General features: G+C 42.3%; 1 protein-coding gene across 2 annotated transcripts; it reads right to left on the bottom strand.

Annotated features, from left to right (window-relative positions):
* Window positions 1-14,799: 14,799 nt before the first annotated feature.
* On the bottom strand, window positions 14,800-25,023 carry LOC113158758 (phosphatidylinositol 3,4,5-trisphosphate 3-phosphatase and dual-specificity protein phosphatase PTEN). Of its 2 annotated transcripts, XM_026354936.1 has the most exons (10): window positions 24,047-25,023; window positions 20,280-20,364; window positions 20,129-20,173; window positions 19,986-20,029; window positions 19,545-19,783; window positions 19,271-19,412; window positions 17,515-17,583; window positions 16,792-16,958; window positions 15,955-16,218; window positions 14,800-15,816 (listed from the first exon to the last, which is right to left on the bottom strand). In XM_026354936.1, the coding sequence occupies exons 1-10, from the start codon at window positions 24,123-24,125 to the stop codon at window positions 15,631-15,633; spliced, it is 1,320 nt and encodes a 439-aa protein (XP_026210721.1). In that variant the 5' UTR covers window positions 24,126-25,023; the 3' UTR covers window positions 14,800-15,630. The 2 variants fall into 2 exon arrangements, with proteins under 2 accessions (XP_026210721.1, XP_026210722.1); XM_026354937.1 differs by lacking the exon at window positions 17,515-17,583 and having other exon boundaries at window positions 24,047-25,022.
* Between the last annotated feature and the right edge of the window lie 792 nt (window positions 25,024-25,815).

The following is a 25,815-nucleotide window of genomic DNA, read 5'->3' as shown; positions in this document are numbered from 1 at the left end:
CACAAGTCTAACTTAACCTTATAATAACATTAACATCTCTTGCTCAGTCTTTTGTTTGTCCATAATAGAAAGTCAAACCCTCACACTATGGTTGATGTTCACCCAAACGTAGTACTACACACAGAGAAACACACAACAAGCTCGAACAAATCTGAACAGGGACATGTGACAATTATGTACAAGTAAGTCGGTGAATAAGAAGAGTGTGTGTGTGTGTGTGGTTGGTAAATAATAATTGAGTGGGCCGCTTAATTAGTAAGTTGATATTTATATACAGTGGGATTTACTGTGCAGTGGTTGATGTATACATGTATATGTACAGCCTGTTACATTTTATTGCATAATGTCAGATTTCAATTACATAAATACAATGTAATCAGCAGGCACAGGCACAAAGTTAGTGTTAGTGTTATAGGGTTACTGAGTTTGTTTATGATTATACATGACTAAATATCTGTTCATCTGAGTGATGGTGTGTGGGAAGAAACTACAACAATTGGATGGATCGCCATATTTTCAGTCCTCAGAGGATGAAGCGTTGCTAACATGGTGATTCCTCGACTTTTCTTTAAGCACCACAGAGAATTGTGGTTTTGAATAAAATGTTTTTATAACTGTAACTGTTTGATATCCATGAAATGTGTCCACCTCCAGTACAGGATTGTACGAATACACTTTTACCTCTAGAAGCGTCATCATAAAATGGTAAACACCCCAAACATTAAACGCTGTCAGCTAACAATTAGTGTGTTAACATTTTGTCTGTGAGCATGCAGACAGTAGCGTTTAGCCTCTTGCAGTGCAATGACGAAATAGGGGGATTTTTTTTCCATGTGTCCGGCTCTGTGAACTGTCTAAGAGAACAAACTCTGCACAAGAAAAGTCTGCTACATATTAAAAAAGAAAGTCTTGTAAAAGACTTGAGCACAATATAAAAATCATGTAGTACAGATGAAGCACGTAAACCTGACAGTGACGCTGTTCTCTCGCTGCTTCTAGCTTTGAGGGGAAATACGTGGATGTGTTGGACATTGTCTCCTTGGCACAACTGCATGTAGTTTTTTGGTGCGTCATTCTTTTGTGTGGGCTACAGCATAATGTAATAATAGCATATAAAACTGTTACCAATAGGCCACAATGAGAGCACTACTCTCCTCCATTCTGCTTAACTCCAACAAAAACCATACAGCGGCAAAGCCAACACCAGAGAAGTGCAGCTCATAGGTTTGGGCTCTGTGGAGAGACATTATAATCCACGGCCAATGTGTTCTGCCTCTCATCGCCTCCAGGTCATATGCAGAATAAGGCGGAGTAATAGCTCTACTGAGATGGAGGGGAGGAAAAATAAAATAGAAAAAGACAATGTTTTTGTTGTTAGGAGGAAGCTGCTGGTAGGGACCGTGTTGCAAAGCCTCCCCAGAGACGCGGAAGAAGAGGGAGGAGATGAGTTGGAGGAAACAGCAGGTAACTACACTTCTCAGTGAGTAAAAGAAATGACAAAAAGAAAGAGCACACTGAAGTTCATTGATGCTGTGTGTTTTATAGAGTTACTGTAGGGATCTATTCACAATTCACAATAGCTCTTTTAAGAATTGGGTCACAACAGTGTCAACTCCAGTGCCACATTTTGTATTACCTGAAATACCTCCCTTCAAGTAGACTATACATTTATTAATTTAAAACTTGATGCATATTTCTGGAAGAGTGCTTCCGATGCACATTTACTTCCTGCGGGTTAGGCTTTTTCTTTAACTTGAGCTGGAGCACTTCTTTGATGGTGCTAAAGCTTTTAGGCCTACAGGTAGTAATCATAATCCTTGAATGCACTCAGACTGAATGTGAAAACTATATTTCAGAAAGGGATTGGATTTTCAATTCAGTGTGGCTATACTGCTGCAACTTTGACATTTAAACATCGTGAAAGTTTTCACTTCTTCTATCTTAAGCGCTTACTGAAACGTTCACGTTAAGAAGAACCAGACTGATAAAATCGTCAGTTCTCGTATTGAGCACTCACGTTCAGATTAGAATTGTGACAGAGATGTAGGAAATACGTAATAAGATGTAGGAGGCAAAAACATCTGTTACTAAATCCTTGTCTGCATTGCAATCTGGGTCCACTATAGAAGAGAGTGGGATTTGGGAGGGGGGCAAGCCTGATGCTTCTTCGCACAGAACAGGAAGAGAGTCATGCTGCTCTTAAAGTACAGGAAATAACCTCTGTGTTGATGACGCAGATCTCAGGGGAAAGCTCAGCAAGTTCTGTAGATCTGAACATTCAGTGCAAGGCCGTGCAACATGCTGCAGTACAGACACACTCACACAGTCACAGTAGTTTGAAATCAGTTTTGTGTCATATATTAAAACTAAAGATGTGTGTTTAGGTTCATTACTAAATCATCAAGAACAACTACAATATCCCTCTTGGTCTTTATCCCCCTCTGCACCAGCTTACACATATGCACACAAACTAGATAAAATGACATGGTACATCCGTAAAGCTGCCACTAGACCATATGTCTATACCACGCCACACACACACACACACACACACACACACACACACACACACACAGGGTCCAGTGGTCCACCTAGTTAGAGTGTAAATCTGTGGGTAAGGGAGTCTGCGTCTGGACATGGAAGAGGGATTTGGCTGGAAGCATTCATTCACTGCACTGTCTGGTGGGGAGCACAATGGAGAGGAGTGCAGATTAGATGTCTTGTTCCAAACTGGGCCGAGTGCTTTTCTCCAGCATAGAGGAAGGACAAGAATAATGCCGGTTGAATATCCCATAGAGAAGGATTTATTGGGACTATTGGCATTGTAAAAATCCGGTTAGGCACTGAATCAAAACAGCTCTGCATGTCCTGTCCTTTACCAGTCCTCTCTGTCCTCAGAGTGGGTCCAGTCTGGTCATTTGTCCTTTGTCTAAACCATTAGGTGCAAGGATGCCCTCCCACTCTGTCCTCAAGGACGACTCCTCTCTCATTTCTGAGTCTGCCTCATGTAGAATATGTGAAAATGGGATGTCTGTCCTTGTTGTCCCTGACAGGTAGTTCTGCATGTGTAACTAATAAATAGTTAGATGTAAGTAAAAGCTAAAAGGAAAAATTACTAATATTCATATTAATAAACGAAGCAGCTGAAAGTGCTGCATGAATGGCTAAACGTTATGTATCCAGGACTGAGATCTCCAGTTTCTGCATCTCCAAATGGTAGTTGTACAAACAGAAACTCGACCTAAAAGCTGCAAGTTAAACTGAACAAACAAAATACTGTAACAATATCCACTTTTAAATTATTAACAGCGAGAAAGCATCCAGTTTAGAATTCAGGTCAAATGAACACATTTGGAAGATGATGATTTGTGTTGGTGGGTGCTTCATCTGAGTTCTGCAAGAGGCTGTGGGGGATAGAAGAGCTCGGGAGACACGGATCTGCATAACTTGACTTTGTGCATATTTGCCAAGTCTGCACATCCTTTCACTTTGTAATGTCACGAGCAGAAATATGTGCATCTGCATCCGGATTAGAATCAAGAGACAACTATCAGGGCTTACAGCAGGTTTTGTTAAGTAATCTCTGATAATGAAAAATCACGGCTCATCAGGTGAATTTTATTTTTATTCATTACTGACTGAGATTTAGCAACTTTCTCCAGCAGTCTAACAAACTGACAAACGTAGTGTTTTCACTTCAGTGAAATGGATCCACCTCTCTGAAAACATTTACATGAAACTTTTTCTCATTCACCCACACAAAAAGTACACATAAATGTGTGATCACACACACACACGCACACACACACACACACACACACACACACTACTCACACTGTATGAACACACAAAGCTATCACCTCCCACACACCAGCCTGGAAAATATTAACCTTTTCATCTCACATCACCTTTTTCGTCTAACTTCATGCCTCATGCTCACATGCCTACAGACACATGCCACGCTGCACACATGCACACATGCACAGGTTTGTACGAACCCGTTTGAAGCACACACAGAATCATACAGACGGACATACTTCTGTAGATATCTCAGAGGAACTTCAGAGAATTCAGGGAGTGGAAAGTCATTTGGTTAAAGAGGACCAAACTGCAGGAAATGAGAATCATTGACCCTCCCTTGTGACCGAATTTACAATCTGTGCCTGAAATCAGTTGGAGGAAGAAAGAAAGCAGAGAGTTAGCTAGAGAAGAAAACGTTTGAGCGTCTATAAATAGAAGAGCCATGTTTGAAATGACTCTAAAACGCATGCAGTCATTTATTATTCAGCTCATATTGCTGCATGTTTATCACATAGAGTGGGTAAAAGAAATGTGCCATGCCTGCTTTAAATCTAGAGTTATGTTATAACAATAGCAGATTTAAAATAAAGTAATAGGCTAGACGATGCATTTATGAAAGTATAAACATGTACATAGTCTTTAAAGAATATTAACTTGTGTGTTTTGTGGTGCAGAAAGAATATTTGAACTAATACACAATGTGCAGCATCAGCATGCTACCAGTTAAATAAAGCTACACCTAAAAGTGTAGTCGATCAAAAAGGTGCTATATTCAAGTATAAATCAGTTCAGTTCCTTAGATGCAATACCAAGCAATCTAATTGTCTTAGATCAGCACCTACAAGACACCTGCTTTAGGCTCAGTTTGACTACCCTCAGACAAAGAGCTCTTTGCAGGATGCCTCTCAAATACTCTATGAACCTGTATGTAAGAGATTCAGCACGACCAACACTGGCGAAGGGAGGCTGCGTCTAGGCTGTGAGACATTAACGAAAACAAACAGTATATTGTGAACACGAGGAGAAGAAGCCTTTTGCCTTGAAAAGGTGCACGAGGCCTCATTCATAATTCAGAGGCATCGCGGCGCAATGAGAGAGGAGGACGCATCTGTCTGCATTACGCCAGCATTGCCTCTGCGTTGCATCACCCTCCTGGGTGGTTCATTTTCGAGAGTTTAATATGCTCCCTATCAGTTGCGCTCTGGCTGTGGTCTAATTTCAGCCTCAGATAAGAGCCTTTATTTGTCACCCAGCTCCTTTACCCTGTCACACAGCCTAAAAGTGTTTTCTCAGTCTGAAATCTTTGGAGGAGTGCTGACTGGATGAGCTCTTGTTTGTCTATATGTTCCCTGTGAGTGTTCAGTGTGCAGCATCCCAAGTAAGGATATTATAAACCGCTAACTGGAAACCCATCCCCCCACACACGCATGTATAGCTGTCTCCCCACACAAAGAGAGCCGCATGTGCCTTATTACACACACATACACACACACACACACACACACAGCTGGCTGCTGGTCTGTCTGACCTAGTTTATTTCAGTAGGCTGCTCTAATGGAGGGAGCGAGTGTGGTGTATTATCTGTCTGCATCTGATTTGCATTTCTGCCCTGTCACTGGCAGATGGCACCAGAGGTCGACAGCAGACCTTTTTTAGAGGCCTTGTCACACGCAGCATATACTGTGTATGTTTGCACACACGCAAACTTGCATAGAAGCCGCACAGTCGTATAAATACTAAACAGAAGCGCTGCTGATGTACAATATTCGAAATGCAATCTATATAAAGTTAAAATAAGTATTATGTGTGTGGGGACATGCATACGGGTGCTTGAAAACACACACAAACCCATGCAGCGCAGGTAATACAGCACAGGCGTGGATGCATGCAGAAGGGTGGGGGAGCCTGGCGGTCCAAACTGTACCATTTGGTTTACACCCTCTGCTCTTGCACTATTCATGCTTGATAGGAAGGAAGTGATGAATCACGCTCACTTATTTGTGGTAGTGGTGAGTGTTCAAGCACAGATAGGGCTTTTCTGTCTCTCTCTCTCTCTTTCTCTCTCTCTCTGGCTCACACACACACACACACACACACACGCGCGCGCATGCACGCACATACACTCGCTCTCTCTAGAAATCACAGAGGAAGTGAACTGACATGAAACCTCAGCACTTTGTCATTTTGTATCTGATGGAAGCCTCTGTCATGGGTGAAATCATTCAAAAAGAACACGATCTTGGCTTTATTGTGACAGAGAAGTTGAGTGTTTACATCCCTGCCACTGCAGGAGGACAGGTGAGGCATCACAGAGGTGAGAGCTCATTTGTGCACCTTCTCAAATTGGCTTTGTGTGTGTGTGTTGCAGGATAAATACACAGCGGTTTTAATGCATGCCCCCTTGTACTGATTTATCTGACAGTCACCGGTGATGTGCACGAGTGTGTCTCATAGATGCACTGACGTTTATTTAAATACGACTACAGGAATTGACACCAGGTTTGATATCAAGTGTGACCCACATAAAATATGTCAAAATTGGAAATTTGCACTTGAACCAAGCAGCGCTGCGCACTGTGGAGAACATAGGTATCCAGATACACACACATCTTCATGCACACGTGCACATGCAGGCAATTGGTCTTTATTTGGAGACAGGAAACATCAGGGTGTGCTCTCACTCTCTCTCTCTCCCTTTAACTCTCTGTCACACGCACTCGTACACACACATGTAACCGTTATTCTAGGGTGTGGGGACATTTTCCAATGCGGTTTGAGTGGTTAAGCTTTGCAATTGTAAAGAACAATCTGCCAGATCTGCTGTACGCAAAGAAACAAGTGGCTAAAGTGGTGAAGAGGGAAGACCAATTAGTTTGTGGCTCATCAAAAGTCCTCCTCCTACAAAAAAGAACACAGCTTTGTCATACCAGAGAAGAACTATTCCAAGAGGCTGACTGAGATATGATGACGTCATTAAAATTTTATTCCTTAAGTTCAAAATCAAGGCCTAAGTTCAAACTGAATGCTACTTATGCTTGAAAATTCCCCCTTCCTTCCTTCTTCTGTCTTTTGGTTTCGCAATTTTCTTTGACATGGCCATCTCCTCTCTGACTCATCCCTCAGGTCTCGAGTGTATTGTGGCGAACCGCTGTCGAATTCGCTCCGCATTTATATCCCTTTTCTCTCCTTGTAACTTGCTTTCTCTCACTTTCCGCCAGTTTGCGCTGTGTCTGTCTCTCTTCAGCGAAGGTTAAGTTCGAGTTCAATGTAGATGGCTTTAAATAATGCATGTTTCCAATTAAACATGAATGAACTAAGAAAATATTGTAAATTATACAGAGTGTTTCAATCTTGTGAGCTAAAATATCTTAAATGAAAAATGTGAGTGTGTATACAAAAGAAATATTCTACCCCAGGCTGGGGTAGAATTAAGTTCCTTACGCATCCAGTGTGGCCTTCTCACATTTTTATAAGCGATACAAAAGACTAGTCATTATCACAGAGGGAGCTAATTGTGTGGTTGCTGCTCCAGTTCTGTGTGTTGCCTCAGCTGCATTAATACACAAGGTCAGCAGCAGAGGAGCAGAGCAACTGTGGACCGTTTCTCTGTGATCACCTGTGCCTTGGTGCCCTTTCTTGTTCCGCTAATGCAGTGACAGCAGTGTCATCACCAGACCCTCACTTCAGGCTTGGTGGCATTAAGCGCTGTCTTTTCACACCAGCGGTGTCATTTTTTACCTCAAAACCTTTTAGCTACGCAACAGTTTGAGCTTTTCCTGTCTTACTTAATAGCTTGAAATGGAAGCAAGTGGAACTGACATAAGCCTGTGTGTTGTTCTGTTATTGTCTGTGACTGTGTGTGTATGTGTGTGTGTGTGTGTGTGTGTGTGTGTGTGTCTACATGTTTTTTTGTTTTATCCTGTTGGTGGGTGTGCATTGAACGTGGATAACATGTGATTGGGAATATGTGTAAACGCTGTGTGTTTTCGTATTTGATTGCTGCTTGCTATCAGTGTTTGTTTGGGGTTAAAAGCCCCTGTCTCGGAGGGTGTTAGCGGGGGTCATCTAAACCGGATCTGGAGCAGAATCGCTTGAGAGGCAGAAGCATAATCTGTATCTGGCTTTGTGCTCCCAGATTAAAGTGATGATGTTTTAAAACCTTTCTCACAGCCACAATATGCCTTTGCTTCCCTCCCTGCTACTCAGTATATGTGTGTGTGTGTGACAGCCGATCCACCGAGCCGGGTTCAAGAAGAGGACACCTTCCTCGCTATTTATGAAACGGAGAGCTTTAGCACATTATCTGAAACGACGCACGCATGTTCTATTCATCTATTAATTTGCCATCAGCATGGTGTAGCTATAGCGTATCTTCTCCAGTGTTTGAGGGGAAACAGCTGCTAATCCTAATCCCCCGTCTCCCCCTCACGGGATTCTGTCAAATCACAGGCCCTTTAAAAAGCTCTGGCTGGCTGGTTCCAGAGCTGGTTGAGTGGCTGGCTGACTGGCAGGCTCTAAATGAGAGGATGGACCACGCTTACCCTCTCCTGTGACTGACACTCCACTAGGCCTTCAGAATGTGCGAGTTTGTCACTTGGTTTGTACCACTGTGTGCGCATACACACACCACATATTAGCCAATGTGGGGAAAATACATTATAATGGTTTAAATAAATACTCAACTGGGAAATAGATTAGAAAAGGGGACATTTTGATTTGCACATTCACCCTAAAATGTTTCTGTACACGATGTTCTTTTGTATTCTCAATATAAGGAACCTTGACACGGAAGTGGTTTCTCAAAAGTAGTACTTCTCAAAATAACTATTCTTTAAAGCGTCCTCGAGAGAGACACTCCAAACCCAAACTGCTCCTGATGTAACCTATGAAAACACCAGCATAGAATCAATAGGGTTGCTCTTTATTACAGGTGAGGTTTTCCTCTTTTTGCATCATATCTAGGTAAAGTAAAGGCCTCGGTGTATGGGGAACACGCTAAAGAGAGACAGCGTAACCTATGAGAGAAGAATTAACACATGCTTCCTGTTACAAATGAAAAGTTGAACTCAGAAGCAATAACAGCTCAATTACTCAATTCAGTACACTCTTTATAATGCTCGTGCCAGCAAACCTTACATATTGTCCTGTGCACGACATTTTGCAGTTTGCTAATTTTATGAGTCTTGAGAGTGAAAGTTAATTCTTGACTTTGGAAGTTTCACTAAATGCACATGATCTGATGTCAAGGTCCAGTAAACAGCTTTTAAACTGCATCTCACGACCTTCACCTGCAGATTGGATTGAAAGATTGAATCCAACTTGCTCAGTAGTGTTTGAAACATTGACACTGGACTTTGAATTATGATTTAGTTAAATTCATTTACTGCATTTGTAACATTTGCAATTATTTACAGATGTGGAACAATTAAAATATTTTTTAAAACATTTTTTTTACATCAAGTCAGGTGCTATTGACCACAAGAAAGAGCATGTTCACATACATTCTCCATAACCTCTTGAGGTGTATATGCTTTTCTAGCTGCGTCTCATGAACTGTGAAACCCTAAAGCTGTTTTTTTTTTTTTTTCTGTGAAAGTCTGCAGTACCATTTCTAACTTTCAGCACAAACACTAATATCTGGCTTGTCCATCAGTCGTTCTCACATCAGTCATTTCAGATAATGACTCTCAGCTGGGGGAGACAGAAAGTAGAGGAGCAGTGAGCAAAGAGTATCAGCCAACACATTCGCGTCTCACTCCCTTGTTCTTGGTCTATAAGGATGAGACGGGGATGAGGAGTGTGCGGGTAACTATCAGTTATCAGTTTGAGGATTAGGGACTGTCATCAGCAGCTATATGCCTCATATTACCCTCCTGATGACACTAGATCGAGAGAGGGAAGAGAGCAGGGAGGAGGAGGAGGAGAAGTAGGCTCCGGGGAAGGATTATGCCTGCTCTAAGATTTCAGGGTAAAAGTCAGGTAGAGAACAGAGCCTGTCAAAGTAAACCAGATAAATGCATGGAGTCTGGTGTGTGAACTCCTGTGTGCACACAAAATCATACAGATATATGAAGACCCTGCAGCAGGGGCACTTTTAGACTAGTGAGTGCCTATTGCAGAAAGCCAAGCTACACACAATGCAAGTTCCTGTTGTAGAAATGAGTGTGTGTGCATGTTATGCTGCCTTTATGGCCGCATGTAGACAACTATCATAAAACCGATGTGTTTCTTTTCCATGTTTTCAGCATCTGGTTGTGCATGTTGGCAATTATTCAGTGCAATGGAGACATATGTGCTCTTCACTGATCACATAGAGGGACTAAGTACTTGTGAGTGTGTGTGTACTGAGGAAAGAGGAGGGGTAGTGGTGACAGCAATACAGTAAGTGTTTCCATGTGCTTCTCTTATTCATGAAGACACACAAACACACACAGACTGACAGGCATGCTGGCATATCCATGTCAACAAAAACTCCCAGACACACACACAGAAGTGGAGCTCATGTGACTCATTAGGTGACTCAGGACTTGACAGTAAAAATAACATCTGAAAACATTTACCGTATATTCATTAACCGTTGGTCCAACTCATGACGAGAAGCGCTTTAATGGATTTCCACCGAATGCACCTTGCCAGCTAAACTAACCCGGCGCTCCAGATGAAAATGTGCAGCGACGTGTTTCCAAACATCTCCTTCTCCTTCTTCTTCTTCCTAATTCCACTTCCCCATTCACCATAGTTCCTGTGTGCTATCGCGGAGCTATTTTGGTGCTTTCACACAAAAAAGAGAAACCACGCAGAGAATTTGAAGAAAGTGGGACCAAGTTCACAGCAGAGAAAATAGACTCAAACGCATTTTTATGAAGGTTTTACTCATATTTATGATGTTTTACACTATTAGCAGTTTATTATGTGACCCAGAATTAGTCTTGTGCTGAATTTGGACCATGAAGCTTGACCTAAAAGATTTTGATTAAGTAGAAAATAAGTAATAACATGGTGATGAAAGCCACAATTGTTTTAATATTTGTCTTAATCCCCTTCAAAGAAAGGCTGGATGGGATTTCAGCTTTAATGTGGTGGATTAATTCAAAAAGTGTTTCTATACCACTGGACCTCGATGGGCTTTTGAGGCGGCTTGCACCATCATCAGAGTGAATGCATAAGTAATCAGAGCAACTTGTGCAGGTTTATCTCATTCGCAGCCATTTGTGTCGTGGATATGTTTGCGTGACATCTTATAACCAAAATACTTCCTTATTAGCATCATTACAGAGGCATGCTCCAAGACTGATTGAGCGTGTTTGCTAGTTTTCCTCATCAGCCGCCGCAGCAGACCACCATGAAGAGAAGAGGCAGAGAGGCACTTAGCATGTAAAAAGACCATATGTGTGAGCAGGAGTGTGGGCACAGAGAAATGATATGCCTGTGGTCCTGCCTGGGCTTATGTGAGTCTGTGGGAGGCAGAGTATGACTTTGTTCACACTGTAGTATATTTGTGTGTGAGAGTACGATGGTCTACACGTGTGGGTGTGTGCACTTTTTCCACAGCCTGACACTGGAGCTAGTGCTGCTGCTGAGTTTTTGGTAACTTACAGTGCCTCTGTGTGTGTGTGTGTGAGAGAGAGAGAGAGAGAGTGTGTGTGTGTGTGTGTGTGTGTGTGTGTGTGTGTGTGTGTGTTTAAGCTTTTGTTTAATTTCTACTTCCTGTTTTATTCTTGGCCTAATCCAAACGCAACACAGCTGTGCAGTGAGCCAGAGAAAGATGGCTTGGGGGATGGGTTGCCAGGTCCTGGTGAGTGCAGCCATGCTCTACAACTGCTACCAACAGATGGAAGGGAAATGGGGTTACCAGCTTGGGCTTATCTTCTCTTTGTAGGCCAGACTGACCCCCACACACACTCCCCCACCCCCTCATTTGGTTATAATACTGTCCTTAAATCTCTGTATTTTGGTGTTTGCTTTTTTTTTTTCACAGTAATTTGACACACAGGGTAAGTGAAACTATACCTATTAGAAAACAAGACATGTTTCTCATTTCATGTGGTCACATTTTTAAAATACCTTTTTAAAAGTTTGACTTCTTAAAGATAAAGTGCATAATGTTTTCAAGTGTTTTTCTAATTGTGCTCCAAAGCTTGTCCTAATGTGGAGAGGAGCTTTTTGAGTGAGGCTCTCTCCTCTAACCAATAAGATGATTTCAATTATTTCTCATTGATTAGTGAGGTTTGGAGCATTTTATTTATTGTAATTTCATAACAATGACTACCTGGAGAGCTGAGCAGAGGAGAGAGAGCGCCGTAGAGGAAGAGCATCCTGATTTTGAGTCTCAACACTGGCAGAAGTTGCACATGGTAACATTAAGTAAATGTTTGGACGTACAACCTCATAATTCTGATTTAGCATATTTGTAATTTAGTGAGTTACAGCTTTGGCTATCTCAGATTTGTCCCACATCATTGTTGCTTGTGTGTATGATTTTTTTTATTCTCTGGCCCAGATGTAACATCGAGCGGCCAGAGACAACATCCTTTTAATAAATGCAATTAGAAAACTTCAAACGTTTAATGCGTCCAGCTTTAAACTAAACAGAAAGGTGATGCACAGATTCGACATACTGCATACTACACTGTTTTGGAAAAATAATAACAGGATCCGAGTCTTGGCTCCATGGAAGTAAATATGTTGTTGTACCTTGCTACAGTTCATATTTATATGTGCACTCCGAGATAAATCAGCAACCACATAAATGTCAAAATATTTACAGAGGGAAGTTTCTTCAATGTGTGTGTTTTGGACAGAGTTCACTGGAAGAGCCAAAGTCATTTCCTCAGTCGTCTTTGGATCGATTAGTGATTTTTATACTAATATAATCGAACACCAGGATCATCTTGAGTGCAAATTCAGTGCTTCAATATGCACATTATTTGGAGTTATTATCTGCATAAAGCGTAAAGAGTCTTTAGTTTTATATTCAGTGCAGATCAGAGTAAAGTGCTGCATCTTCTGTGCTACTTGCAAACTGGTGAGAGTCCATTTTACCACCAAAATTAGTATCTTACATCCTTATGGTTTTATCATGTCTACGTTTTTTTCTGGCACAATAGGCTGCCATGTAGGAATGAGCATCATAAATCTCACTTAAAGTGGATACTCAGATTGTAAATGCAACACAAAAGTACTCTCATTCAACAATGCTGTTTCTTTTCATGCCAGACTTTTAGATATTGTTCCGTATTCCATCGTTTCCAGGCTGGATATGACCCACATAATGGAGGAAAATTCAGCTTAAAATATACAAAGCAAACATTCCTGCAAACCTCCCGTTTCTACGTCTCGAGAGATGTTGATTCAGAGAAATCAGACAAACCGACATCTAATAGTGGAGTTGGAGCCAGTGCTCAAAACATACAAACGAAGCTGTATATTGATTAGATTAATATTTCAGTTGCTGCTTCTGCTTCTGCTTCTGCTTCTGTGTCTGTGATGAAGAGGGCAATCAAAAGCAAAGACTTGGACTCTCAAAGTTGAGCTCTACTGAAGTCGGCCCTCTTCTTTCTCTTCAGTCTCGCTCGCCTGTAGAGAGCTGAGGCATCTCTCTCTGGTCTTTCTCAACCCAGCACAACACATTCATTATTAATCTAACAGAGTCTCTCCCTCCTTCTCAGCTCAGCCAATTACAGTTGGGCCCCTGCGACTGCTGCCTGTCTCATTTGACACTGCGCTGGTTGGCTTTGATGTCTCTATCAACACGAACGACTCGGAGACTGAGCCTTAATAGAGCAGAAGGGGATTATGCGACTGCCTGCCTGTGGGGGAGGAACATTTTTTAAATATATATGTTTAATTCACACTTTATTTTATTATCAGAACACTTTGGGCCATGCTTTAGCCAGGGTCTCGCCACTCTGCTCTCCTATCACAGCAACATGGTTGTTAATCCTGTTACTCTTTCATTTGCAGAGTCACAAAAGCCTGTAGGCAGAGCAGGCTCGTCTACCCGAGGCCTCGCACTCCTCCCTCCTGGGCTGCTAGCCTTTCCTTCCTCTTCTGCTCATTTCATGTGGAGAACGCCTTGATTAAGCAGCAGCAGCAGCAGCCACTCTGCATGCAACGCTGATGGTTTGGTATGAGGTCAGGCTACTTGTGGCTCTCAAGTATTAATGTGCCTGAACCAGGGTTCAGAGGTGAGCTGAAATCAATTCAGCAAATGTAAATGTTGCTTGTTCAAAATAACACAGAAATTATATGAACACAAAAGCTACTGTTGCTGTACAAAATTAAACATACGTGATAATAAAGAGGTTTGTAAGCGTCTTCTTACTCAGACTTCCTTTAACGTAGATGTTTAGCTCACTGGTTGAGTCACTTTTATTTGGTTTAAGTGGACAATTGGCCCTCAGCTGAACTTTTAATAATAATCCTTCCATCACTTCCCTATGTCAGGTCCCACTCGCTATTTGCAGCGCTGACCTTTAAAGCAGGAAGTTACTGTTAACACAGCTCCAGCACCTGCAACGACAACCTGCTTTACAGCATTTTTCCTCATCGATTGCGTTGCTCGTGCACATTTTTTTTCCCCCCTCCCTGTGTCTCTGCACATACTCCATCTCGCACAAAAGCTCAGGTTACAGGACCTGGGTGCTGTGACTTACAATTACGACTTCAATTAAGAGCAGTGGGATCAAATTAAACGCTGCAACTGAGCTAGCTGTTTGATGACAAGAGCACGTCACATAATTTACCACCATTCTGCATGATTTTCATTATCTGCAAAGCACAAAAGGAGAATATTACATAAACCTCTGATGTAATTTTCTGAGCATGACTCAAAGCACTGGGGAACCCCACGCAGAAGAGACATCTCAAAGCTGGTTTCTTTAAGAAAAGACAACATTGCATACATTTATTAGGGATGGACGCTAATTCCAATACATGCAAATCACCATTGTCCTTTAAATGTAGTGCTGACATTATTGCAAACACTTGTCTCCCTGCTGTTTTGTGTATTATATTTTTATTATCTTAGGATAAAAAAAACATTAACAATTACATGGGATGCCTTGTTCTGCATAATTTAACGTATACACAGTGGGAACAGGAATGGCAATGCTTTAGACATCATCACAGCCTCTTCATAACCCCCGCCCACCCCCAACCCACTGCCCGCATGCAGTTTGCACTGCACAAAGGCCAAAAGTCATGTGAGACAGCCTGCAAAGAGCACGAGAAGCATTCACAGTAAAGGAGGATAGGATGGAGGGGGGGGGGGGGGGGGAGTAAAAGATGAGAGGAGAAGGGGGGAGGAGGCGAAGAGAGAGGGAGTGAAACAAAGTGACTGCAGCACTGGCCTTGGTTTAGACAGGAGAAGGAGCAGCATAGTCCTAGTATATCATTCTAACTTCTCCCACACTTCAACTCCCGTCTCCTGATTGTGGTACTTTTTCCATTGTCATTGACACAAAAAAGTTTGTTTATATATGCATGTATATATGTATATACATATACGTATGTATACATATATATATATAAATACATTTTTATAGCTACAGCACCTTTTCCCATGGGGCAACAGTATCAATACCTCGCACATGGTATATGGCCATGCCAAAGAAAAAAAAAACAAAACAAAACAAAAAAACAAAACAAAACAATATATTGGTCAGGATATTTATCTTTTTTCCCCTAAAGTTGGCATTTGACATGATGATATTCTATTGCCGTCTGGGGGAGGGAAGGGACAAAGGTTCTTCTTTTGAGTTTATATTCAAGTTTTCTCCTTTTTTTTTTTCTGGTGTATAATTTCTTCTTTTCCTGTTTAAAAAGAGTTCACACTTTTGTGATTTGCGTGTGCTGCTCTTCATCAAAAGGTTCATTTTCCGGATCAGAGTCAGTGGTGTCAGAGTATCGATAATGGTCTGGCTCATTGTCGCTAACGTCCGGGGTGACTGATGTCGAAGTGCTTGCCTCAGAATTCGAAGGCTCCTCCACGGTTTTCGTAAAATACAACTTCACCTGGAAAAGCAGATTAAGACAACCGACTTCAGTCTGTGCACTGAAAATAAACATGAAGACCGAACAACTTACAGATAACAATTTCTTGTATCCAACTCCAAACTGCATCTAAACATGTCAGCTTCTGTTGCTGCTTACCTTGAAGTTTGGCGAGAAGTAGCGGTTAGCTTTGTCTTTGTTGGCCTTGTCCAAGTCGTTCTTAGTGAGCGTCAGGATGAGGTAGTCCCTGTCCCTGTCCCTGTCGCTTTCCCTGACCTCTGCGCTCTGCGGCTGGCCTTGGCCCGGTCCCGTTCCTCCCTGCTGATTCTCTGCATTGTTCACTGCCCCGTTTTCTATCTTGTCCCCGCTCTCGTCTGGTCCAGGGATGAAGAAGGTGTTCACCCAGAAGTGAAACATTTTGTCCTGGAGGGCAGAGGGGATAAGGGAGAGGTTTTCTGAATGTACTACCCTGTCTGTGCACTCAGCCTCGAGCCAATTGGAGCAGTTTTTAAACATTCAGATCCCCAATAGAAACAAGCATACAGCAAAATAACAAACATAAAAAAAACTTTCAGCTATGCGTTATTAACCATTTATCACATCTGTATTTACGGCAGCGGGACAGTGAACATAAGATGAACTCTAAATAAACTATGGTCGGTGTTTGTGGTGATTTGGGAACATGTCACGCAGTGCAATTGGGTGGCTCATTTGAAAAATGTCTATATTACAGAGAAATAATACCCAGGCTTTATGGATAGTAAAAAGATTTTTCATGGGATTGTCTTGAAAATGTTCTAATTTGATGGCAAATTGAAATAATAATTACAGCAATAAAAAGCTTAGTCAAATGCGTTAGTTATTGTTGTTTGACTTATGACATTCAACAGCTGAAATAAACACTTAACTTAATGAAAGACAGAAATGTTTCAGTGACAAGTGCAGAGCAAATTAAACAACAACAAAAGCCCCTGACGAGTGAGTGACCCAACCAACCTTCTTCATCATCTTATTCTGTTTATGGAAGAACTCCACTTTGATGTCTCCACAGACTGGCAGCGGCTGGGGGAACTCGAAAAACATGTGCTTGTCCTCACGTCGCGTGTGAGCGGGGTTCGACGTGTGAATCTTCACTTTGAGCTGGTACACCACAAACTGAGGATCTGCAAAAGTTGTTGACGTTGCATCAGGGGAGGTGTAAGGTTAGGCGAGGTTGTGAGGAGAGGAGACAGATAACAAAAGAGGACGAGTGAGCGACACAGGAGCAGGGAGTGAATCATGAGAGCAAGACGGGATGCCCGTGTTATTACATGAGTTTGACAAAAGAAACAGCACAGCACACAAACACCTCCCTCTACGGAGAAAGTGCAAAATAAAAGAGTCACAAAACATTCAAATTAAGGAGGAGAAAGGGAAAGTTACAGGCCACAAAATGTAACACCCAAAGAGACCCAGAACCAGAGACACAGGACCTTATTCTGATAGACAGTCACGGTTTGGTCTTGGACCAGCGCAACACGTTGCATATAGAAGAATTTTAACCCTTCCTTTTTCCTGTCAGGGTGGGGGTGGTGTTGGAGATGACTTCATATGCCTGTAAGCTAGTGCTATCCTGCTAGGCAACATGTCTACCTCAGACTGCTCCTGCCTGGTGGATCTCTAGGGGCCACATAAAAGCAAATGAGTGAAATGATAATAATGGATGAAAGGCTCATTTACCCCAATGCCAATTCCCTTTCTTGAAGCCCTGAGGGGTCGGCTCGCTCCTGTTTTTAACGGTACTGTCCCCTTAGAGAGAAAGAAGGAGATTATCACAAACAGGGACTGGCTGGCCTGTCAGGGGCTTGACAGCACAGCAGGCACAAACACATGAGCTCTACACAACTATTTACAGATATTCTACATAGCTTTTCTTAAAAAAACAACATACAGTGCGTAGCTTTAAACTGGAGGTGTTCATGTCATAGATTTGACACGGGATCTGATGTGTTGTGAAATACTCAAAGGGGAAGGAAAAAAGGGGAAACGTGAGACAGCTGAAAACCTCAAATGAGCATAAAACACCACAGTTTTCTTTTGGTGTTTTTTTTTTAAACAAACAATTGTGTGACGTCTGTAACACCTTTATCAAGCTAACTTTTCCTCTTTTTGTTGCTAGTGCTTATGGTGTAAAAAGGCGTAATGTCTATGTGTACGTTTGATTAAAACGTCAAACTCAGAATAGGGTCTTTTTTTTTTTTTTTTTTTTTTTTTTAAAAAGGAGATATTAGGAGGAAGGAAAAGAATCAATAGAGTCAGGCCTGTTCAGTAAAGTCAGGTGAGAAAGTCACAGGAGTAAAGGAAAAAAGAGGCTTTTTCTGTCCGACAGTTAAAAATGTACAAATTAAGATACACATACAGTACTGTGTGACAACAGCAGGTTTAAAACACTGAAACCTACTAAAACAAGTGGTATTATCCGATTAGAAATGTTATTACGTCTCACAAATAACGTGGCTGAAGCTAAATCAGCACTAGAATTGATCAAGTTACACTTAACATGAAATACGTTCCGAGTCCGACTGCTTTGTGTCGGTGTCACTCTGCCACTGAGCACAGGACAAACAAGTGTCACAGTTTGCGTACATGCATTTGACAACCACTGAAGCTCAGAGTTAACATGCAGTGATATGTAAATACTTGTGACTGCATAAAAATAACTGCAGTGACTTATTGACACTTGAGTGCTGTGCTACTGTATCCAAATATGAAATGACCGAGTATATTTTTAAGTGCACTATAGACCTGTAGTTATTTCCTGATTACGTGTTAATAAAGCACATAAAAAAACTAATGCCTGCATGACTTCTAGATGCTCTACAGCATGAGTGCACAGTTTACATCTCTCGTGTGGAGCTCTGCAGGCTCTACTCTGTTTTAACATAAACTGGAATTCATCCAAATGCTGCACATAGAAAAATGTTAAACCACCTAACGAACTAATGAAAGTACAAAGCTCAAATGCCTTGTTACCCAAACGTGCAACAGTTTGGCGTTAGCTGTGATGCTAAAATTCTTAAATTAATTTCTGTTTTCATGTTTTTTCTTTTTTAGAGACAGATGCCAAAAAGGGATGTTATGACGGTAACTGAAAAATCCCTTATGACAAACCAAAAGGATTTGATTCAAGCGTTTTTGTAGGCTTTCCTTCAGATCATCAATCTTGATGTAAGCAGCAACAGGCTGCAACAAGATGACTTAATCATTAGAAGGCTGGTCTTTTAGACAAAAGGGCTAAAAATAGTGCAGCACATTCACACATTCTGTTTTAAAACCCCAGCAGAGGACAACTCAGCTCCACCAGTGATGACCTGCTCTGTTCTGTGGTGCTAAACTGTAGCGTGGGAGAGCCCTACAGTGCACAACACATCCAAGGCCCTTGTTCTGTTTGAACAGCGGCAGTTAGAAGTTAAAGTTGAACATGAGCGTGACTCACTGCAGGTTCCCCCGCTGAACATGGGCAGAGTCTCGAACACCATTTTGTGAAAAAGTAGCGCCACTGGCTTGTACTCCAGCCGATTCTTCAGCAGGTGGCTGTAGTAGTAGACGTAGCGACGCTGGCTCGGGATCGTTACTCCCTGCAACAACAGTAAGAATGTTTAGAGATCCTGAATGTAGAAATATTCCCTTATATAGAGTCCCCTCTCAAGCAAAAGATGCCAAATACTTTCCTATTTGTGAGAATTGATATGACACATTGAGCATCTCACCTTCTTGTCCCTTGTCCTGACTTCACCGTAAAAGTCTAGCGCTTCCTGGGCCTCCAGGAATTTGCCGCGATGGAGGAGATATGCGCAGATCATTACTCCAGTGCGGCCCTTCCCAGCTTTACAGTGGATGGCCGCCACGTGATTGTCATCCTCACTGAGCCACTGGTCCAGGTCTTCACAAAACGGTTTAATTAGCTCCAGCTGAGGAGGGTTGTGGTCTTCAAAGGGGTACTGTGCAACTGATGCGTGACGGGATGCAGGCCCACGCAAAGTTGAAACATGAGAAGAAAAAATTGTGGAGCAAAGAGGCAAACAGGTCAGAGGAGACAAGATGCAAAGGAAGACACAGAGGACACTTAGCCAGACTTTAGTGACCTTATGTGTCTGTTTTTGTTTTTTTTTTTTAAACAAAGCATCAACACAACATGCAAATCGACCTACCTCTGCAGTTAAATTTGGCAGCGTCGTAGTGTCTTTCTGCGCAGCTGAAATGGGAAGAACAAAAATCAGTTAGCAACCATTCAGAGGAAGTCATTAGGTAAACAGAAAGTAGTTCAGGTAGGAACAATATGTGGACCACTTACAGGTTGTAGATTTTGTAATGGTTTTTATGCTTTGAATCCAAAAACCTGTTTGCAAGAGGGAACACAGAGAGACAGAGTTTATATCGAACAGATCGTTAAACAGCATCTCAAGGTATGACCACATAGCAGAAGCAGAAATTACACAACTCACCGTACTACATCATCTATATTGTTTCTGTACACGCCTTCGAGCCTCTCTGCTGGAAAGCCCATAGCAATTATGTTTGGGTAGATATCTGTTTGGAGAGGGGTCAAGGAAATGTACATTTTGCATGGCTGTGAAAACCAAAAGGCACAAATACTGAGGCATCCAGCACCGTATCTTTAAATCACGGAGTAACTAGTCTATGTTTGTGTTTAACAGTGACGCAACAAACACAGAATAAAATGCTCTATGGAAACTCGCCATTCCAGCTCATTTACAAGAATGCAAAGACTGCTCGCAGAACATGGAAAAGTTTCAATGTCAAGATGAAGGTGTCATTGTAGTCGTGAATAGATAGGAGAGGCGCTGGCCAGTATGTGCGTGTGCGTGTGTGTGTGTGTTGTGACAGATGGCCTTGACAGTGAAAAGCAGGCAGAGAGGACAGGAGCAACAGCGCTCCTGCTCAGGCCAGGCCCACATGTGGGTGCATGAGGAGAGTCTCCGCTCCCTGACCTGCATTTATTTATAGAACCCAAAGTTATATTGGGATGATCGCAAATGTTCGGCTTATCTCTCTTTTGAGCTCCGCTAGACCACTTTGAATATGTGACATCATATGCGCGATACATCCAAATGTGCAACATGAAGACGCGTGTAGAAAAAAAAAAGATTTCATCAAACAAGAAGGCATTGTGTCAGGTTGCATGTGCAGCACAAGGCAGTTGTTGCATTTTTTTGTAGCATTTAGCGCTGCACAAGGCACAAGTGGAAACCGACATACCAGATTCCACAGTAAGTTTAACCCCTGACTTAACTCCAACCTTTGCATTTTTACAGGTGCCTTACATCATCGAATACAACGCCGCCACATTTCACAGCAGGATAGTGATAGAAAATGCTTTGGACAATTGTATAGCGACATACAAACAATCTTAAAGGGACACATCAGTGTCACGTTGCAGCATAAATAATAATTGAGTTGGCATGCATGTCTTCAAAGCTCGGCTGCAACGCCTACATGTAACTGAAGTCTGCTTGTCGCCATAAGCTGTGGGATTTCACACTTTAACCGCTGACTAAAGGGCAACCTTTTCTTACACTTCCGGTGCCACAGTGTCAAAAATAGAAAAGCTAAATATTTCTAATTGGATGAGTCTGTTTCATATGCAGCAGGCCTTATTTTCCCACAGTCAAATCGTGTTTTAACTGGTCAGAAAAATTTGACACACACAACAACTCTGGTGAGAAACAGCGGCCGTTTCCGCACAGTCTTCAACTGTGCACCTCCAAGGACGTGCATATGCAAAAAGCACACAAGAACAACCCTTTGCATGGTACTAGGACCTGCTTGTACAGAAAAATGTTGGAATTCAGCAACAAGTACCCGAGGTCACTGTATACCAGACACACATTCAAAGATGAGTGAATTAAAAAAATTAATAATGATTTTCTACAAAACCTTAACGCCATTTCATGCAGCAGCTGAGGCTTGCGTAAATTCAACAAGCTCAATGTATAGAATTATTTGAATACTGCCAATCTAGTTCCCTGTAGCAAGAGATGCATGATCTTATCTGTACATACTGTGCCATAATGCCCTCCGTTAATGCCTTAAAGACTCAATTATGAGCCAAATACAAGTTTTCTACTCTATTTAATGGGCTACGGTTACCCTTGGACCTATCTGCAAAGTGATCCCAGTCAGACTATTATAAGTGTTTTTAAAAAGCTCCAGAGCTCCCAGGAGAGCCACAGCCCAGGACATAGGGGGCTTGGTCTCTGCAGCTGGGGGGAAATGCACATGCAGGACCCCTAACAGAAGCTCCAAATAGGAGGGAGGAAAAAAAACAAATACAAAACAAACAAACAAACAAAAACAAAACAAAAAAAAAAACCCAAAATCATCCGTTTCAGGCACGCCTTGTCTTTAAAGCCCTGCCTCGGCTGTATGCATACGCCAAATCCACAACTGAGAGCGAGAGAGAAGGGGGAAAAGGGAGAGTGGGAACCGGCAATCGTTGAGCGAGGAGGGGGTGGGGAGGACAGGAAAGAAGGAGAGCAGAGGAAAGGGGGCAAACAGAGGGAAGGAGAATTGGAGTGGGAGTAGTAAAGAAAAAAAGAGTAAAAAGAGAGGTGGTGGGTTGAGAGGGTAGGAGAGGCAGAGAGCACTCAGACATCAGTGATGATACAAGATCACTGGCAACTCTATTTTAAGGGTAATTCCCAGAACTGTGATACTGCATTACATAACTAAAGAGAACCCATATTGTTTTTAGACACTAAGCCAAAGATGATAAAAGGGGTACTTCGAAAGGGACCACATCTGAGCAATGGGAGACTCCTTCACACCTGCACAAGGCTGCAGAGGCAGACCACAGGGTCCTGCCACTGACTGACATGACACAAGCTTTACCACATTATACGACCAGGTGAGAAAGAGCTGATCAAATGTGATGTATACGTTTTAATATCCGCATTCACACATACATCACAGCTGACAGTTCTGCCTAAATCAAGCTTGATACAGTTCTATCTATAGTCCGAGTACTGAATTAAAATAATTCAGTCAGCTCAGCTTTTCATTGCCATTCCTTTAGAAAACAACACTATGCAGTAACATTATCAAGTTAATGCCACTGCATAGATAATAAACTGTAAATGATGTCCATTAACACACAGACCTGATCGATGTTTTACATCCTGTATGGAAACACTTTAGGCTGACAGTCATTATCAATCATTCTCCCAAATATCTCTCAATTTGTTGACACAACAAGTCCAAAGACTAAATACATATGATTTACTCTCATAGAGAACTGAAAACCAGATTCAACATCATCATCAACATCCTGCAGATTGTTGATGAATCAACTGCCTCGCCAATTAAATAACTACTTACTTAAGCAGAAATATAAAACTCGGTACTCAAAATACGGAAAGGAAGTTTGCCATGTTTTGACAAAATCAAATGCACATCCAAGACCACGACCAATCAAGCACTGTCACATACCACTTACTTGGTTATATAGTTATCACCAGAAAAAATAAGTACCACCTTTAGTGCCAGCAAAACTGCACCAAGCAACCAGGTCAACTATTATCAGAGTGAAGGTCTCTGCAGAGTGGAGCGAAAAAGTCATTCTTAAATCTGCAAATGATTACAACTCCAAAAATCAGACAAGTCATTTGTTTTGATGTTCAGCATCAATGAATACTCGCCCACAGGGAACACAGGTGATGTAAAGCAAGAGGATCAGAAACCAGAAACCTACTATATAATCCAGTTTGACATATTAGCTCTACACGTGTTGGCATAAAATCTTTGCATAGAAAGGTAATCTGTGATAAATACATGACACCATCTAGCTTCAAACACCAACAAAAGACTTTATGTCACCTACAGTTTCAGAGGCTCAATCTAGCTCCACCACCGGGTGTCTGGTGCTCAAGTTAAATCACTTCTTAAAAACAAACACACACACACACACACACACACACACACACACAAATCCAATTAAACGTGTTTTCCAGCAATAAAATGACTGTGACATTTGTGCTGCTGCTGCATTGACAGATCCACCATCTTTCAAACATGCTGGGTGACAGCAAGGCTGCGCTCTCTGACCAACTAGCCAGATAGCTAAGTCACAGGGAAGCTAGCTGCCTCACGTTACTCCACTGACGTTTCTGGTTCCACTTGTGCTAATCAATGCAACTATTACAGCTTAATAATCCACGTCCCGGCTGCTGTGAAAGATCACAGGGAAGGATACATGTTAAGTCCAGGTCGAACCCATCCTCTTGATATCTCCTTTTGTTCCGGCTGACCATTTCTTTTATAATTGCAGCCATTGTAGCAGGTGGCAGGAGTCTATATGGGGTAACTGATGAAAACAGGTTTTTCTACTATTGACTGGCTGGTCGTGTATGTCGCAGTCACTGGGTCTGCTCTCTGAATTTTGCAGTTCCTCGGAGAGACGAGCTAGCCAGCAGAGCTAGCAGTGGCTGTCGGTAGGATTAGAAAAGCTTCCTCTGGATCATAAAGACGGGCCTTGCTCTGCTCCTCCGTGCAGGCCCGACTTTCCCAATCCTGCAATTCGTCTTGCAAACACCCCCGAATAAAATACATGCAGTTGTCCTTAGATGCGCCTTTAGATGCCGAACACGGTCCACGCCGATGGCTCAATCGCAGCCGCCGCGATTGACAGGAGAGGACAGAGAACTCACCGGTTCCCGAAACCCGTATCCAGTCACTCAGACGTAGCTAGCTCGCTAGCTAAGAGCTAGCTAGCACAGCTAGCTAGCAACAATAGCTAATGCTGCCTCCTTTTTCGATCCAAAAAGCCTCCTAACGATTCAACATTGTCATCGACTGATTGCCAAGAACACATCGGAAAAATGTGACAGGCTCCACCTCGAATGTATATAGACTATACAAAGCTCAGAAATGTGCATAGATCGGTTTGACAGCTCCGTCCCGGGGAATCATCTTCTCTCGCTCCTCTCGCTCCAGCTGAACTCTCAGGCTCCCATCATGGCCTCCACCGAAGGAAAAAAAGAAGCTAGTGCGGGCTGGGATTTTAGAACGCATATTCCGCCGCCTTCGCGGTATAGTCCCGCGGTTTCATTAGAGCCCACGGATGCAATGTTTATTAATGCTGTTTCCGCAAATACTATTAGCCTCTGATTAACCACGACCTACAAGCGCAGTCGTTTTTACCCGATAAAGAGCGACAGTTGAGTTATTCTGTGCATGCGGCGGAAGGATACGATTGAGAGCCCATCCGAGGCGCCCTTCTGTCAAAGTGATCACGTGTGGTTGTAATTAGGGAAGTTTCCAACATAATGTCACTTTTCGCGGTTTCAACTGTCTTCTCAGGCCGCTGCAAACATCTCCTCCGACCAGTGCAACGAGGGCTGTGTGCACAAATGAGCACGAATGCATTCTGCAGTACCTCCACATAAATCAGCAAAGCCACAGGGAATTAAAGCAGCGTTAATTGCATGATCCATAGACGTCAGTGTTATTGTTGATATTGTTTTCACTGATGCACAGTACAAGTGGAAATAATAATAATAATAAGCTCTATTCCTTTTCAATACTTCTTCTACTCCTTTTAAATTGGGTTTAGACAGTTTGTCAAAGAGGTGATGGAGAAACAAATGAATCCAAGATAATGCTCTGTTATGGATTTCCACAACACACGTGTCTTACACTGTGCTGTCCATAAACGCTGCTGGAAGCATTGTCTATTATTGATCTTATATGTATAATAGTTCCATCAGCTTCACATCCATCATCTTCACATCCACATCTGGACACAAGGGGCCCTACACAACCCGCATCCCTGCAGCATGACAGCCGTGCAAATGATTCCAGATAAAACTTGCAATAACTCATTTACATTTTCACATTTACATAAGCAGCCTTGCACATCGGGTTCTGAACACCTGAGTGGAAATGTGACTCGTGTGCTGCTAAATAGGGTTAGCCTATATTTTGAAAATGTGGGCCTCTAGGACACACAAGAGGTTTACACCA

This window comes from Anabas testudineus, chromosome 15 (assembly GCF_900324465.2).
Source record: "Anabas testudineus chromosome 15, fAnaTes1.2, whole genome shotgun sequence".
NCBI classification, from domain to species: Eukaryota; Metazoa; Chordata; class Actinopteri; order Anabantiformes; family Anabantidae; genus Anabas; species Anabas testudineus.
Note: the sequence above shows the minus strand (reverse complement) of the source record. Positions and strands in the feature narration are given on the sequence as shown.

Excerpts from the sequence above, each read along its gene's own strand:
- LOC113158758 (XM_026354936.1), bottom strand. The coding sequence starts at position 24,125 with ATGGCTGCAATTATAAAAGAAATGGTCAGCCGGAACAAAAGGAGATAT. Across the intron at positions 19,784-19,985 it reads TGCCAAATTTAACTGCAGAG|TTGCACAGTACCCCTTTGAA; the intron begins GTAGGTCGATTT and ends GTCACGCATCAG. Across the intron at positions 19,413-19,544 it reads TCAGGACAAGGGACAAGAAG|GGAGTAACGATCCCGAGCCA; the intron begins GTGAGATGCTCA and ends CTGTTGTTGCAG.